The following is a 15,192-nucleotide window of genomic DNA, read 5'->3' as shown; positions in this document are numbered from 1 at the left end:
TTAAAGGGTTAGTGGGCAGCATTATCTGAGACAGGTCCTTGAAAAGACTTGCCCTGTTCTCGCTAGGACCCCCCAAAAAAATTCGAAGCACTTTCTACTCGTTTTTTTTTTTTTTTTTTTTTTTCAATGTAATCCCATAATGAAATCCCAACGCGGGGAATCCTCGCTTGTCATGTAGGGCGGTGAAGGGCTTGATCTGTTGCTCACATATGTGTTAAACTCGCAGTGAAGTATCTCCACAAAGGCGGTTACAGCGTAACTACTTGGTAGCTTGTGAGGTCCCCAGTAACTAGTTAACTAGCTTAGTTAGTGATTTATGTAAGCCCAACTGGTCAACGAATTTTAGTTAGTTAACAAACTTAACTAAGTTACTTGTTTAAACCAGCTGTCTCCCTAATTACGTCGTTGACAGTTCCCTTGTGGTGGCAACAAGGGGGAACTGTAAATGACTTGTTCACTGCGAGATGCAAAAATTTATAAGGTTACAAATTCTAGTCTTGTTATTCAGGCACTAACAATGAGTGCGACTTTTCATCTTGTCTGCTCTCTGTGATCTGTTCGGAATCACTTGATTCCCAAATTACCATCGGCGAGTGTAAACGGCATGGGCCTCGTATTTATATTCTCCCTAGTGCAGTTGATCTGGACGGTTATATCCGAACCTACATCGCCGCAGTTTTCCTCCGACGAAGTGTTCAAGACTTCAATCCTCAATGCTACCAATTCACTCAGACGTCAGCACGACGCCAACCCCCTGACCTGGAACAATACGCTCGCAGAAACTGCCCATGACTGGGGGGAACAATGCCGGTTGAGGCACTCGGTACGAAATTATAAATTCCCAGTTTGTATAGGGCTGGTATTCTAACGCTGTTCCTTAGTTTTCGCCGTCTGGCGAGAATCTGGCCGCCGGGTACCCTAACATCACCTCTGTGATGACCGCCTGGGCCCAGGGACGGGAAAAGGTTTCCTTTAACAACCCTAAATACAATGAAGAAACGTCCCAATTTACACAATTGGTGTGGAAAAGCACAAAGTCCGTTGGCTGCGGCCGGCATAATTGCGGCTCGGCGGGCATGCACCCGGAGGGCCATCATTCTGAGAAAAAGGCTCTCGGGTGGTATGTTGTGTGTGAGTACTATCCGCCCGGGAATATTATTGGAGGCAATCAGTTTCGGGAAAATGTTCAGAGAGGGCAGTATATAGAGCAGGGTGGCGCTATTCGGACCAAGGATTATGGTTATCGGGCTTGGAGCATTGTTGTCACAGTTGCAGCGTTTTCCGTTGGAGTTCTAGGAATGGCGTAATTAGAATGTCTCGAGATTTCAGCACTGGATCTATCAATTCATAGAAAGAGTCGATACCAACGATTATATTCATTTCGCGGTAGTAATATATCCGAGGCGTTGAGGAGATACATAATCCAAAAAGCAGGTATTTTGAAACTGTATATATCAGTGTCGCCATATCCTAACAGCCTTATCCCTTCCACCGCTTCCAACCTTCTCCCCATCAGGGCTCCAGTCAACGGCGTAAACTTCGTCCTGATGACCTGGTAAATCCATCGCTAATTTGCCTGTTCGTACGTCCCACACCTTAAGCGTCGTGTCCTTGGAGGACGATACAAGGAGACGGGAGTCAGCTGAAAAGCAACATTGGTATACTGCTCCTACATGTCCGCGGAGGGATGACATGAACCTGGATGACATCCGTCAGAATCAGACACAATGTCATGGATAAAAAGAGTACCTACTTCCCATCTCGGGCGTTCCATAACTTCACGTGGTTGTCAAAGCTAGCAGACGCTATGTACGCACCATCAGGAGAAAAGGTTACATGATTGACCTCTTTTTGATGGCCTAGCATTCGGGAAATCGGCTTATTTGAAGAAGCAGGATCCCACAAGAACATTGTGAAATCATCACTTGCTGATACCAGTCGCTCAGTAAGCTTGCCATTTATCGTCGCCGCTTTCTCAAACCGGCGTTTTGCTAATGCAATCCTATCGGTATCAGAATCTGGAACTGGAGTATTATGCTCATAAAAGGACGTGCGGAGGAAAAAGTCAGTAGATAAAGCCAAGTGGTTCACCCGGTGGGTGTGTGATGATAGGGTTTGTATTAAACTGCCATCTTTGGGGTTCCATATCTTGATAGTCTTGTCATGTGAAGAGGTGTATATGCGCGCCATCCCACCCCATCTAACACATGAGACAGAGCCTTTGTGTCCCGTTAGTACGTTTTCAATGCGTTTCGACACAACGTCCCATATCCGCACAGTTGAATCCTTGGATGCAGAAGCTAATCTCGGTCTTCCAGGGTCCTGTAAGTGGTAAGGTTCCCATGCTAAACTCATGATCCATTTCGTATGACCTTTCAAAGGGGCACCAAGGGCCTGGCCCGTTTTTGGATCCCATAATCGAACGGTGTTATCCATACTCCCAGTCGCGAGAATTTTATCATTGGGAGACCAGCTAACCGCAAGGACCCAGCTTGAGTGGCCTTTTAAAGTGTGGATAGGCGTTCCTGTATCGCAGTCCCAAATTCGAGCGGTGGAATCACCGCTCCCCGTAGCCATGCGCGACGAGGACGCGGGAGAAAATGCTGTGGCTAATATCGCTTCACCATGTCCTGATATTGAGGCAGAGCATCGAGACACGGCTTTAACCCGGAAAACGGCCTGCGGGGTGTAGTGTAGGTGGATGATATCTTCGGGGGTCTTTAGGCCGGGTTTCAGAAGAGACTGATAGATACCCGACAATATATCTATAGCATCTTCCTTCTCGCGGTCGGGCTTGTATGAAAAACGATATGGCACCCTTTCATGGTCCTCCTAGAGAGCTCAAGTCAGCTCAGGACCCAGTTCATTCGGAGGGCAGATAGGCGCAAGCGTACCTACATTTCCTTGTAACGTGTTGAGTAAAATTTCAAGATTTCTAACAGTTGCATCAGCGACAGGAATAGCGACAGCCGGGCCCGAAGCTTTTCCAGTGCCCTGGTCGAAGAACTGCACTCGGATATTCCCAAGGTTGTCAGGAATTGTCTGGATTTCTTGCTGTTGTTTCGACTTTTCTGAATCCTCCAGCCGCTGGCGCTTGCTAGGGGGTGGAACCAAGGTTGCCATTTTTGAATATCCCGAAGGCGAGCTAGCAGCACTTGCGGGTAAAACGGTGCTAATGGGCTTGATCGCGTGCAACAACGGGGCCGCAGCGATGAAAGCTCAAATTCGTCGCAAAATAACGAGCATCAGAGCTAGTCCAGGATTGGTAAAGCGTGATAGGAAGAGTTCAAGATAAGATAAGATCGAGCTTATATCGACATCCACCCCAGCCAAGCGACGGAACAGCCAGCCTTACTGCTTCTTAACACCAACCTCCTCCTCGCAGCGTGGGAGTCGAGGTTGAGGTAGGGAATCGACGTACTGGCTAGCATTGAAGAAAGCTTCTGGGTGACTAGTTAACCTGGTATTTATCGTCATGTCGTCAACAGTCTTCTCTTCTAAAACCTCAACCGGATGGGCGCCCGACAACCGACCAACGACGCGCCATACAGCTACTAGTGGACGGCCAAGGACAGGAAGACCAACGACTACTGCTACAAGTGTTACTGTCCAGGATATCATCTGTGCAATTAGTGAATCACGGGGAGTATGCCCTACAGTTAGCCTTGCATTCGTTAATCTTTCCACATCGGAGGCTGTGCTATGCCAAATATGTGACAGCCAAACTTATGCGCGGACAATCCAGAAATTGGCCGTGCTGGAACCCACGGAAATTCTGTTTATGAAGACTGCTCAAACACCAAAGTCAAAGCTCTATGCGATTGTGGAGGAGAATCTCCCCCAGCGCACCATAACAGCAATTGACCGACGGTATTGGGCAGAAAAGACGGGCCATGAATACGTCGACCAGTTAGCGTTCAAGGACGATCTTGAATCGATTAAACTATCTCTGGAGGGGAATTATTTTGCCTCTTGCTGTCTCGCAGCTGTACGTTGCGTGGTCCTTTCACGGCTTGATGGCTCAAGGATTTACTAACGCCCCATGGAAGGTTCTCACGTATATTGAACTTGAGCTCTCTAAATCTTTCGCATCACATTCGCTTCGCATTAAATATGAGCCTTCAGATGGGTCCATGATGATTGATCTCTCCACTATCATTTCGTTGGAGCTAATCCAAAACCTCCAGCGTGCCAAGTCAAAGGACTGCCTCTTTGGGATCCTAAATGAGACCCTTACTCCAATGGGCGCACGATTACTTCGCATTAATGTCTTGCAGCCATCTACAGAACCAACTAAGCTACTAGGCAGGTATGATGCCGTAGAGGAGCTTGCAACAAGGGAAGATATGTTTCACGCCGTTCGAGAAGGTTTGTCGATTATAATCCTGCTCAATACGTATTAGCTGAAAAAGCGTTATAGCCCTTAAGTCATTTGTGGACTCGGACAAAATTTTAACTGCCGTACGCTTTGTCGTTCATACTTTCTCTCTCTCCCCCCTCTCTCTTTTCTTTTCTTTTCTTGCCGCAACTCCTGCTAACAGGCTGGTTAGTTAACACTTGTACCAACTAGAATCACCTTCGAGCACGCAGAGCAGTCAATTAACAATATGATCATGCTTAGAACATACGTATCTTCAATAAAACCCATATATGAATCCCTAACCGGTTCTAAAAGTGACCTCCTCGTGGCAATTCGAAATGTAGCCGGATTATATTTACTCGAAAGGTAGAATATGATGCTGATCCTTGATTAGCTCTGCGATCCCTCACAATATGAAGTTATCGAGTCGCTCCTCGATTCAACGTTGAATGCAGATGTGTCGTATCAATCTCGGCCGCTTGACTTGCGGAATCAGCGAACCTATGCCGTCAAGGTACCACACGGAACGTCCGTACAGCTGCAGGTGTGTGCTAATATTATAGGCCGGGGTGAATAGCTTGCTGGATGTTGCAAGGCAAACCTACAAAGAGGCAAATACCGATGTAAATGAGCTTGCATCTCATCTTACGGGTATGATGGCCTTTTTTTACTCTTCAACTCTTATTTCATTCTCTTATAATTAGCGTTCACTTCTAATATGACCAGAGGCTCACAATCTCTCTCTCGATTTACGATTCGAAACTGCTCGCCAATACTACTTTCGGCTCCCAGTTTCAGATTTGGAAGAGAAACAATTGCCCGGCGTTTTTATCAACGTCTTTCGGAAGAGGTCCTATCTAGAATTTCAAACTCTAGATCTTGTGAAATTAAACCAGAAAATCACCGACTCCCATAATGAGGTTATCACTATGAGTGATAAGAGCGTCCAAGAACTTATCGAAGATGTTAGATCCGAAATATCCGTCTTATTCCGCATCAGTGAAGGCCTTGCGATGCTAGACATGCTATCAACATTCGCGCAGCTTGTGGTAGTTCATGATTATGTTCGTCCTGAACTAACGGATACCCTTGCAATTAAGGCCGGAAGACATCCAATCCGGGAAAAAATACATTCGAACAAATTTATTCCTAATGATGCTTATGCTACACAGCAATCACGATTTCAAATTGTTACCGGGTGCAACATGAGCGGTAAAAGCACATATATACGCTCGATCGCCCTTATGTCTGTGATGGCTCAAATTGGCTGCTTCGTGCCTGCACAGTATGCTTCTTTTCCCATAGTTACTCAGCTTTTTGCACGTATTTCTGCTGATGACAACACTGAAGCCAATATCTCCACTTTTTCTGCTGAGATGAGAGAGATGGCTTTCATTCTTCGTAACATTGGACCCAGAAGCATGGCTATCGTCGACGAACTCGGCCGTGGCACTAGTACAGTCGATGGCCTCTCTATTGCCATTGCGATATCTGAAGCGCTCGTGGATAGTCATGCTCTTGTTTGGTTTGCGACCCACTTTACCGATTTGGCTCGAATCATGGCCCATAGAAACGGTGTCGTCAATTTGCACTTGGCCGTGGAGATGTCTGCACCAACGTCGAAAATGACGATGTTGTACAAGATTGCTGACGGCTATGTCAAGGAAAAGCACTATGGTCTTTCGCTTGCAAAGCTCATGCCCTTCCCCCCCAAAATCTTACAAACTGCGCAAACCGTATCAGAGGAGCTGAGTTTAAGGGCAGCAAAGAGACATAATAATCCAAAGGCGATTGCAATAGCCAAACGGAGACAGCTTCTACTTGCACTGCGTGAACAACTCCTTCAAGCAAGGGATGGAGTAATGGAGGGAGAAGAATTGAGAAAATGGCTTAAGAAATTGCAGGACGACTTTACTTTGCGAATGGCAGCGCTTGACGCAGAAATTGCTATGGTTATGGACGAAGAAGTAAACGAAAATAGTGTTGGGCAAACAGGACTGCAGGATACTCCCATGCTCGATGATGACAAAAATAGCTCAACTATAGATTCTGATGAAATGACGGATGTCACCAGTCCGATCATGCCTAACAAGGCATTTTCCTGACGCGGGATTGTTTCTGGTGAGGCTGGAAATCAGGACGAAGGAACTGAACATGAGTATTGCTGCCATGGCTTGTGTCTCAACACTATTTGCTACCGTATGTATGTACAGTACATACATAATCTCCCTCCGCAGTTTATAAAGTAGCATTTATTCAGGTATCCCGAAAAACGAATTAGGGACCTTTAGCACTTTATAGGTGATACCTCACTCGATCGTGGAGTATCGCAAAGTACGAATAGGGTGAAAAAAGGGCCCGGATATAAGACATGGAAGAAGTACGCTCATATGCTAGTTTATAATGCAGCGTAATTAAACCCCATCTACATCTTCAAACGCCTCTTCAAGAGAATTTATATCGAGCTCGATTATTTGACAACACCCCTTGAGCATGATGCATGAGGATAATTGCAGCTGGAGAACCAACAAGACAAAAAAACAAAAGGGAAAAAAGAAAAAAGCACTTTTTTAGTGTGCAAAAGCAGGGCAGGACTGAGAAATCATATCTATCCGAAATGATACAACACCTGCTTTCCCTTTCCTTTCTTCCCTTTACCCTTTGAGCTAGTGCCACTAGCACCACTGATGTCCGCTTCCGCGGGAGTCGGATTGCTCGCTGCGGCACCCCACACCTGAGGTCGACTTTCATTTCGATCCTCCCATCTAACTGTACCGCGTGTGAGGCCTGCCATCAAAACGTTGGGCTTCGGAGCCGCAGGGAGAGCCGGGAAAGCGTCCGAATTAGTTGCTATACCGACTGTTGGTATCGCCGGACGAGATGCAGAGCGGCTTGGGGTCGGAGAGATTTTGGGCGTAGAAGATGGTGGGGTTGGTGCTGTGCCCCAAACTCGGCTGGCGCTTTTAAGCTTTTGGGATTTTGTAGTAGATGGGTTGGGAAGGGATGGGAACGGGTTGGATGTGCTGTTGGGATTGAGAAGACCTGGCAGACGGGGATTCTGCCCAACTGCGGACCGAGATGATTGTGCGGTGGATGACTTGAGACGAAGAACGCGTTTGCCGCCTCCGACGTTGGCCAAGCTGGTGGAAGGAAGAGTACCGCTTGGACCAGGAAGGGCAGGGTAGTCTTCGTTGATAGCTCGCCAATCATTCCAAGCTGTTAAAAGGCCAGTTCTCTTCGACTCGTCTTCATACAAATGGGCTAACTCTTTAACGAGTTTTCCTAATTCAGTCGAAGATGCGTCGAAAAGAGAGAAAAAAGATTCGATCAAGTCATTTGCCCCAATACTGGAAGACCGATATGATGAGACTTTATTTCGGAATTCATTGATTTTCCGAGGATCATTGCGTAAGAGCGAGGATGCTCGATCCAAGACAGTGGTGTGCGCAATACGTCGAGCTTCTTCCTGAGGACTAGAAGAGGGTGTGTTAAGATCAACGTTTTCAATAGGTGGAAGAGATGGTGCTGGAAGTTGAGGTTGCGCAGCTGGTGCCGCAGGGGGCGAGGGTCGGGCAGGTTGCGGTTGACTTTGAGTAAGCTGACCACCAAACGACCTCGTGGAGATCGACTGTGCACTCTGGATAGCCAGCTGTCGTTGGTAAGCAATTTCGTCTCTTCTTAGTGGCTGAGCACTGGATGGAGGAAGAAGTTCCGAGTTAGGATCACGTCCCAGTGGCCTCCTCCCTTCGCGGCGTCCGCGCTGTGGTTGGTACGGTTCTCTAAAGTCAAATGTTGACATATCCACAAGCCGGGCGTCTCTTCTTGCGTCCTTGGAAAGGCCTGCAGGGTGACACTCAAGTTGATGCGCTTTCAGGTCCATCTGTGATTCAAAAACCACAAACTTCTTTTCGAGGCATTCTTTGTCGAGGCAAAGGAAATGATTGCTATTGAAGTGCTCCTCAAGCGCGTTGTAGTCAATGAAGTACTCCGGTTGACCGCGGCCAGCCCGCCGGTCGCAGATATGACAGCGCTCATGCTTATCCCTACAGTGCGCATAGAGTTCATCATCGCCGTAGAATCGCTGACGACAAAAGCCGCATTCTGGGTGGCCTTTGAATCCACTTTGGTCGAGCGCCCCAGGATTATCATCTCCGTATTTCTCATGCTTTCGGAGCTGTGATATTGAGAATAAGTCATGTTCATGTGTGAAAACTTTTTTGTTTCTTGTACACAAGTCACTAGCAGGATGGTCAACCTTCAACATAACAGAGCATATAGCAAAGGACACATACCACATAACCTTGCCGTGCTTGCTCTTTACATGCCTGTGCAAATCTGGCCATCCTAGGCAGGCGACGGCGCAATCTTTATCAGGGCAATTGTAGCGTAGGAGCAAAACCGTGTCCTCAAAGATCTCTTGCGTCTCGTATTTGACACCTAGATTATCATCCGTCCTTATGAAATCCCTATCCGTAAACTCTTCGAATCGCTTCGCACGCTCGTTTGTAAATATCACGAAACTCGATTCCGTCTATCGCAGGGGACGACGAGTTAATACATATTCTCCTCGTCATGGATGCGGACAGGGGCACTCACACGGCAATGTGCACAACCTTTGGTCTTGTACAACGCTCTCAAGCGGATCGCACAGATATGGCAAGTTCGATGATTGCACGGAGAGACAGACATGTGTTCTACCTTGGATGCGCAGATGAAGCAGATCTCACTATCATCGGCGTCACCTGCGGCATCGTCGTCCGAGGAAAGCTTAGCCTTCCTGCTGCCCTCGCCCTCAGAACCCTTGGCATCTCCGGTCAGGCGATCACCGGAGGTGCCAGTCCCTCGAAGATCACGGTCTGGTGGCTCACCGCTGGCATCTTCACCGTCTGGAGTCGACCGTCTATCCCACAGCCGCGCTCCTTGGTTCCGTGACTGTCTTCCGCCCCGCCCACCTCTTCCGCCACCGCGTCCCCTACCAGGTCCACGGTTCCCACGCTGCGACTCGCTATTCGAAGTCATGGATGGGCTTTGGCCACCACCACGCCCTCTCCGGCCGCTCTGATTTCTGTTTGACCCCCTGTTTCGCTGAGGAGAAGTGGGTGGGATGTTTGTACTTGTGGTGTCCGCCATGGCGCCTGGTTCGAGTTGATACTTAAGCGTGGAGAGGGAAGCGAACAAAAAGTGAGGATACAGGGAAAACAGCAGCACTCAATGGCAGCAAACAATCCTTTTTTTTTATCAAGACAATTTGTCTCCGCAGGCCGTCAGGACGAGCTTTGGTCTGCCGCCGTGACGCTTGTAAAGATTAATTTATTATTTACTCCGTACTCTGTAGTTAGTTAAGCTTGCGGCACGCTGCTGAGTCATCGAATGGCGCTTCTTGGCACGTCAAACGAAGAAAACATCGACGAATCTCGAGGAGAAGAAGAGTGTCGGAGTCACAGCTGAACAGGTTGGCCAGCTGAACGTGCAGATGTGACCAAAGCTTGGCTTACGGTGTTGAAGCCTAATTCTGACTCTTGAGGAGTCCTATCCCGGTGTCCGGGTTAACAAATCATCACCATGGCCAGGGGCATTCGCAAAGATGAGTGATCGATCGCCTTTTAACGACGAATGAGTGAGTGAGTTCATTTGGGTCTTGACTTCTTCTACCCTTGATGGCGGGGAAAGGATGCAACTCCATCTGACCATTTTCAAGACCTTTGGATCACTGACGCGAATCCAGCTGGATGACAATTGCTCGATGTTTTAGTTGCAGTTAACGGTTTCTCCAAAGGCTGTTCCCAATTCTGCTACCACCTCTAGCTTAAACAAACCGGCAACCTCTTACGGGCCGCTGGTGGGCGTTTCCAAGGCTACTGTCAGAGGGATTGCCAGGGCCGTGCATGGGTGTTGCTCGCTGCTAGGCTCGATCGGGGCAATAGTGCCTCCCTGCTGTCATAAAATGATGCCTCGGAGATTGGACACCTGATTTTGCCAGAAACCCCTCCTACTGCTAGGGCTAAATACTCCCTCGAGGAGATCCCGCTTCTCGACGAGCCCCATGCGAGTCATGAGTGGTAATTAATATTATTTGCTTTTGATACAGCATGAACAAATATCCCTCAACCGAAGCGTTGCAGGATATATTGTCTGAAGTTAACGGATGGAGACGGGATTATCAAATCTGTTATTAAAATTTGCTATATCTTACTCCGGTAGGAGAAGCAATGCATTCTGCTCCGGTCCTTGGTTTGAAGGTAAGAAAATGCGAGTCAGTTCCACGCAAAGTCCAGCAGCATGGTCTGTGAACAGGGGTATCGTCTATTAATAATACTAATAATAAGGCCTAATCTCCTCACGCGGGGTTCTGTTCGCCAGTGCAATCTCTTGACTCTCCGACTTCGTATTGACAGGAGCAATGAGCAATGATTGGAATGGTGCCGCATCGCGCGTGATTTGTCGAATTTCTCCGCCAGTCATTCATTGGCATTGTCGTTGGCTTTTCTCTTTTTTCTTTTCTTTTCTTTTCTCTTTCTTTTTTTTTTTTTTTTTTTTTTTTTTTTTTTTTTTGCTTTTTCTTGTTTCTGCAATTTTTAATAGAATATCTTCTCCTGCCAGATCGGGGGCTTCATCCCGATTTTATCCCATACAACCTTGTTCTTTTCATCGAGATGGGCCCCCTCGTCCGTAATCGGGATCACCGTCCTCGTTAACGCGACCTCCTGCCGACTTACACCTCTCGCGTCTCGCGGGACCCAGAGCAGCGGCGTCGGGCTCGTAACCGATGGTGGGTAGTAGGCATTGTCATCGACCTCCTGGCCATAGGTTATCCCGGGGTCTTGTCGGACCTTCTTTCGTAGCGATGCATAATCCGCATATGTACTCGGATGCAGTAGCCAAGTTGTGAACTTCAGGAATTTCTTTCGCAGTCGGGCCCGACGACCGATCAATTCCGTATGCGTCACGGTGGCCTGAGCTATACCCTTTTCAGGATCGTTAATGGAGCTGCTGGAGCAGCCTTCGCTTCCAGTACCAATAATTTCCTCTTCGACATCGTCTTCGTTGTCTAGCGTGCGCGGTAATGCTGACAACAACGGACTCAGTGCATCGTTCAACGAAATGTGGGCCACTGCGGTGACAATTGCGAAGATGCCCATTAGGATCAGAGGGCCAATTGCTCCTTTGATCGCGAAGAGGCCTATCAGGCAGATTTCAGCCAGGTAGATCCCTGTCAGAACCTGTTTCAGCGCTCGCGGATATATGAGTCCTTTGGTGTCGACTGTCGAGTCGTAGACGAATAAAAGATTATATCGATAAGCTTGATACACGAGGTATAGCCCCAAGGAAGAGAATCCAAGTATAATTGGAGCAATACAGGAATACGTAATGGCTGCGGGCTGTCAGAAATGGCCTCATCCTTCCCAGGCTGCGGGTAAGCTCCACTTACCAATCACCACCATGTTCGTGAAAACGGGAAACACAGTGCCCCAGGATAAACCGGTGAGAGATGCCCAACGCTGGTACAGGTTTCTCGGAGTCCTATCAAAAAGCACCCGCAGCAACTTAAAGACCAAAAAGGTAACGACCTGCATGACCGCTCCCGAGCTCAATATCAAACCCTGAAATAGAAAATACGAGATATAGAAGTTTGACGCCTTCGGTAGATTTTCTGCGAGAAGATCTTTGGCTGATAGGGGATCTTTGATAATCTGGCTAGTTGCTGCAGATGCTGCAGATGTCAAGGTTGTCACCAAGAAGACTTGAACGACTTGGAAGACGAAATGGGCGTTTTGAGTAAAGAGTTCGACTCGGGCCGTTGACGGCAGACCCGACTGTCGAGCGCACCCTAAAAGAATGTTAGCTTTTTCGGAGTCTGGTGGCATCGGACAGTATCTAGAGACTTACATCTCAGTATAATCGGTGCCAAAGACATCAGGATCGCTAACGCCACTGTCGGCAGGACACCACTGATCGCCCCTTTGACAATCCCTGGCAAATCATTAATGAATTTTAAAAACGGGAGCAGGTTGGTAAGGTACGTAATGTTAGAGATCGACCCGACGAACGCGGACGGAATCGACCAGAATATTACCAGAACGGCGATAAACCCTTGGATAAGAAATTTGCGGATAATCCTCTGCCACCAACTATACTGTAATGCGGGCCAAATTACCTGGTCTGGCGAGATTCCTATGAAACGCGGTGTCATTTGGAGCGGATGATGGTGCGAGAGTGTTTGAAAGGCAATCTGAGCTTCCATCTGCGTGCCAAACTCGATAAACACAGCAGAGACTGGCTTTACTTGTCCTTCTCGGTGACGTTGTTGTAGCTCTTCAACTTGAGGAATAACCTCCTTAAGCTGAGAGCGCAGCCAGTCAATGGTATCAACTTTTTGGCCAAAAACGTATCGGTGTCGATGCATGGGCCGTTCGATATTTGGTGCCGGTGGAAAACTTTCCTTCCCTTTCTCGAGCTCAATGGGAGAAGTCTCCATCGACGACTCCGGATCCTTTATGTCACCTTTTGATGACTTGAGGTGAGCAGCATGAGCCTTTTTGATGTACCCTGTTTCTATCCCCTCTAAACGATACGCTAATGTATCTCTCTTTTTCACCAGTTTTTGCAGTTTTGAACAATCGCTGGTGATCCAAACTCGCTTGACTGAATCTCCAAAAACTTTGGTCAGCCTGTTCTTGCACAAGTAGGACTGCGGGACAGCCAGAAATAGCACTGTCCGAGACGATATCCGGCTCGCATATAAGGGAGAGAGAAGATATGCTTGCCGCAACGTAGCATACAGGATGCTCTCCCGGGTAATGGCACAGAAAACAAACCCTTTTCGCCGAGTCATCAGTTTTGGATGAACAGAGTCTCCGAACGCGGGGTTTGAAGCCCTTACCGAAGAAGATCCAAGCTACTATTGTGTGGGCATAATAAGACTGTGGATTTTTCACATTGCTGAAACTCATGGCATCCAGCTGCTTATTTCCAGCACCACCTGCGATGTGGATTGGAAGCAGGATTGGCCAGGTTATGACGCAACCGACGAGGCATACCACAGACATCACCTTCAAAAAGCGAACGAAGAAATACCCGTCTAGAGACGAGTGACGGAGAACGTGACTATCTGGAAGTCGAAGAAACACTCCAATCCAGTTAAAAAATCCAGAAGGGAGCTCTGGGCTCCGTTCACTACCGGTAAGTGTTAGAACGATACATAGTGGCGGGTAGACGAGCGATTTACTAGTCATGAAGGTGGCCCAAGTATGACTTGGGCGCGTAGAATCGGCGCTGCGTCCGCCGACAGACGAGGAAGAGCCCAAACCATACAACAGCCAAGCCAAAAGCCGGGACGAATGTAGTAAGTAGGGCTGCTGCAGAAGTTGACACGTTCACCCCTAGGTCGCTCAAGGTTGACGATCCTGGCGACTGGCTATCGCCCCTGGCCGATCCAATATTAGGGTCATTGCTTTGGTTCTAGATCATAGGTGAGCTTAAGGTGCCTATATTTGCCTACCGAATTGCCATGCGAGCGTACCAGGAAGTCTCTTCGGAACAGCTCTAGCCCGGTGTAGAACCGGGGGAATACCCTCTCCATGGTGATAATGTCAAAATGCTAGCCTTAAGAAGTCCAGCCCTGCGAAGATGGTGTTTCCAGATTGGCACAGCACCTTAAGGAGACGGGCAAGTAGCATCGGTCCGTTCCAAGGGCAGTCGGCTTCAAGCGTTCTCCGTCGAAAGGCATACGCAATTGAAAAGCTGCCATTCATTCTCCACGCCGTTGCAACGGTTGCAGGTTCAGCAAACGGGGGTCTCGGGAGGGCTTATGTATCACAAATTTACAGATGTTAAGGTTGGCAACTCGTTTTCGCGGGTCAACCATCTCGTCGGCGAGAGCTCGCTCTCTTGAGTTTGGGCGTTTTTCAGCAACTGTGATTGGGCTGCTGGTCATCAAGCTCCACACCCAGCAAAACTATTGAGTCCAAGAAGTCCATAGTCCAAGACTTTTTAAGCGGAGTTCACAAATCAGGGTGCGCAATGGATGTTCTGCAGCTGAAAGCACGGGAAGCACGAAAAACCATTGTGATCGTCAAGAGCGGGCACAGACAACCCACGACGTCAGCGATGGACGATATCGCTTTTCGAGATGGGTCAGTCAGCAGACGGCCAGTCTTTGAAGGGTGTCACTGACTCGTTAACTAGTAACAAAATCCCTCCGAAGAGACAAGGATCTGCAAACACCTATTTTCTGACTTCAGTTAACAAGGACACCCGTGTTTGTGTCCGGTTGTTCCATGGATAGGGTCTCGAACGTTGCCGATCCGGCAGAGCAACCGTTCCACGATATGTAAGTGACGGAATACGCAAGTAACAAGTCAGTGGACGGCCAGCCCTGCTGGGTGAACGAAGTGTACAGAGTAGGACCCGTCCTATCGGCGAAACCAACTTCCTTGTCATGAGAACCCTGAGATCTATTTCCTCACCCTCAATCGATCAGACCCCTTGCTCTTCGACACAACCGGCGTCTCCGGGTTGCAAAGAAACTACATAATGCGCTTTCGTCCTGGCATTCTTGCGACGGGTGGACCAGAGCTTCGTAGTCCCTCTGCCGCCGCATCCTGCAACCAGGGAGACCGGGACATCATGCGCAAGAATCTCAATTTCCTTGCCCTGTGTCTCCCATTTCCCGCTTGGGCATGGAGAACCGGGCCGGGGATCTGATGTTCATCCGTTGGGTTCATGAATTCAACCGCGAGATTCGAGTTCCTCGAATGGAAATCCTCGTGGTCATCAGCTATCGTTCCACAGGTATCCTGGAGAATTCTCCTGCCGTGACGAAGCACTAATGC

At 48.3% G+C, this 15,192-nt stretch overlaps 6 protein-coding genes across 6 annotated transcripts; 3 read left to right on the top strand and 3 right to left on the bottom strand.

The window, feature by feature from the left end:
* The first annotated feature begins 391 nt into the window (after positions 1-391).
* On the top strand, positions 392-1,425 carry CIMG_12472 (recyclin-1). Its single transcript, XM_012358371.1, has 2 exons — positions 392-823; positions 882-1,425. Exons 1-2 carry the CDS (start codon positions 605-607, stop codon positions 1,305-1,307), a joined length of 645 nt encoding a protein of 214 aa, XP_012213794.1. The 5' UTR covers positions 392-604; the 3' UTR covers positions 1,308-1,425.
* CIMG_09973 (WD repeat protein) lies at positions 1,161-3,190 on the bottom strand. Its single transcript, XM_001238950.2, has 4 exons — positions 2,899-3,190; positions 1,754-2,832; positions 1,365-1,698; positions 1,161-1,292 (listed from the first exon to the last, which is right to left on the bottom strand). Exons 1-3 carry the CDS (start codon positions 3,121-3,123, stop codon positions 1,455-1,457), a joined length of 1,548 nt encoding a protein of 515 aa, XP_001238951.2. The 5' UTR covers positions 3,124-3,190; the 3' UTR covers positions 1,161-1,292; positions 1,365-1,454.
* A 285-nt stretch (positions 3,191-3,475) lies between these two features.
* On the top strand, positions 3,476-7,994 carry CIMG_09972 (DNA mismatch repair protein Msh4; the record flags this gene model as incomplete). The annotated part of the gene is made up of 7 exons (XM_001238949.2): positions 3,476-3,988; positions 4,050-4,368; positions 4,421-4,461; positions 4,551-4,700; positions 4,755-4,874; positions 4,924-5,011; positions 5,087-7,994. 7 exons carry the CDS (start codon positions 3,476-3,478, stop codon positions 6,463-6,465), a joined length of 2,610 nt encoding a protein of 869 aa, XP_001238950.2. The 3' UTR covers positions 6,466-7,994.
* CIMG_09971 (C2H2 finger domain-containing protein) lies at positions 5,478-9,490 on the bottom strand (the record flags this gene model as incomplete). The annotated part of the gene is made up of 3 exons (XM_001238948.2): positions 5,478-8,598; positions 8,653-8,891; positions 8,957-9,490. The coding sequence occupies 3 exons, from the start codon at positions 9,488-9,490 to the stop codon at positions 6,969-6,971; spliced, it is 2,403 nt and encodes an 800-aa protein (XP_001238949.1). The 3' UTR covers positions 5,478-6,968.
* Positions 9,491-10,887: 1,397 nt separating this feature from the next.
* On the bottom strand, positions 10,888-14,332 carry CIMG_09970 (uncharacterized protein). The gene is made up of 6 exons (XM_001238947.2): positions 13,881-14,332; positions 13,587-13,819; positions 13,242-13,534; positions 12,248-13,177; positions 11,790-12,188; positions 10,888-11,732 (listed from the first exon to the last, which is right to left on the bottom strand). The coding sequence occupies exons 1-6, from the start codon at positions 13,938-13,940 to the stop codon at positions 10,936-10,938; spliced, it is 2,712 nt and encodes a 903-aa protein (XP_001238948.2). The 5' UTR covers positions 13,941-14,332; the 3' UTR covers positions 10,888-10,935.
* Positions 14,333-14,380: 48 nt separating this feature from the next.
* On the top strand, positions 14,381-15,064 carry CIMG_12470 (uncharacterized protein; the record flags this gene model as incomplete). Its single annotated transcript, XM_012358370.1, has 3 exons — positions 14,381-14,493; positions 14,672-14,690; positions 14,765-15,064. 3 exons carry the CDS (start codon positions 14,381-14,383, stop codon positions 15,062-15,064), a joined length of 432 nt encoding a protein of 143 aa, XP_012213793.1.
* Positions 15,065-15,192: the final 128 nt, after the last annotated feature.

The sequence above is a fragment of the Coccidioides immitis genome, assembly GCF_000149335.2.
Source record: "Coccidioides immitis RS genomic scaffold supercont3.5, whole genome shotgun sequence".
In the NCBI taxonomy this organism is placed as follows: Eukaryota; Fungi; Ascomycota; class Eurotiomycetes; order Onygenales; family Onygenaceae; genus Coccidioides; species Coccidioides immitis.
This window is presented reverse-complemented; position numbering and strand designations above follow the sequence as displayed.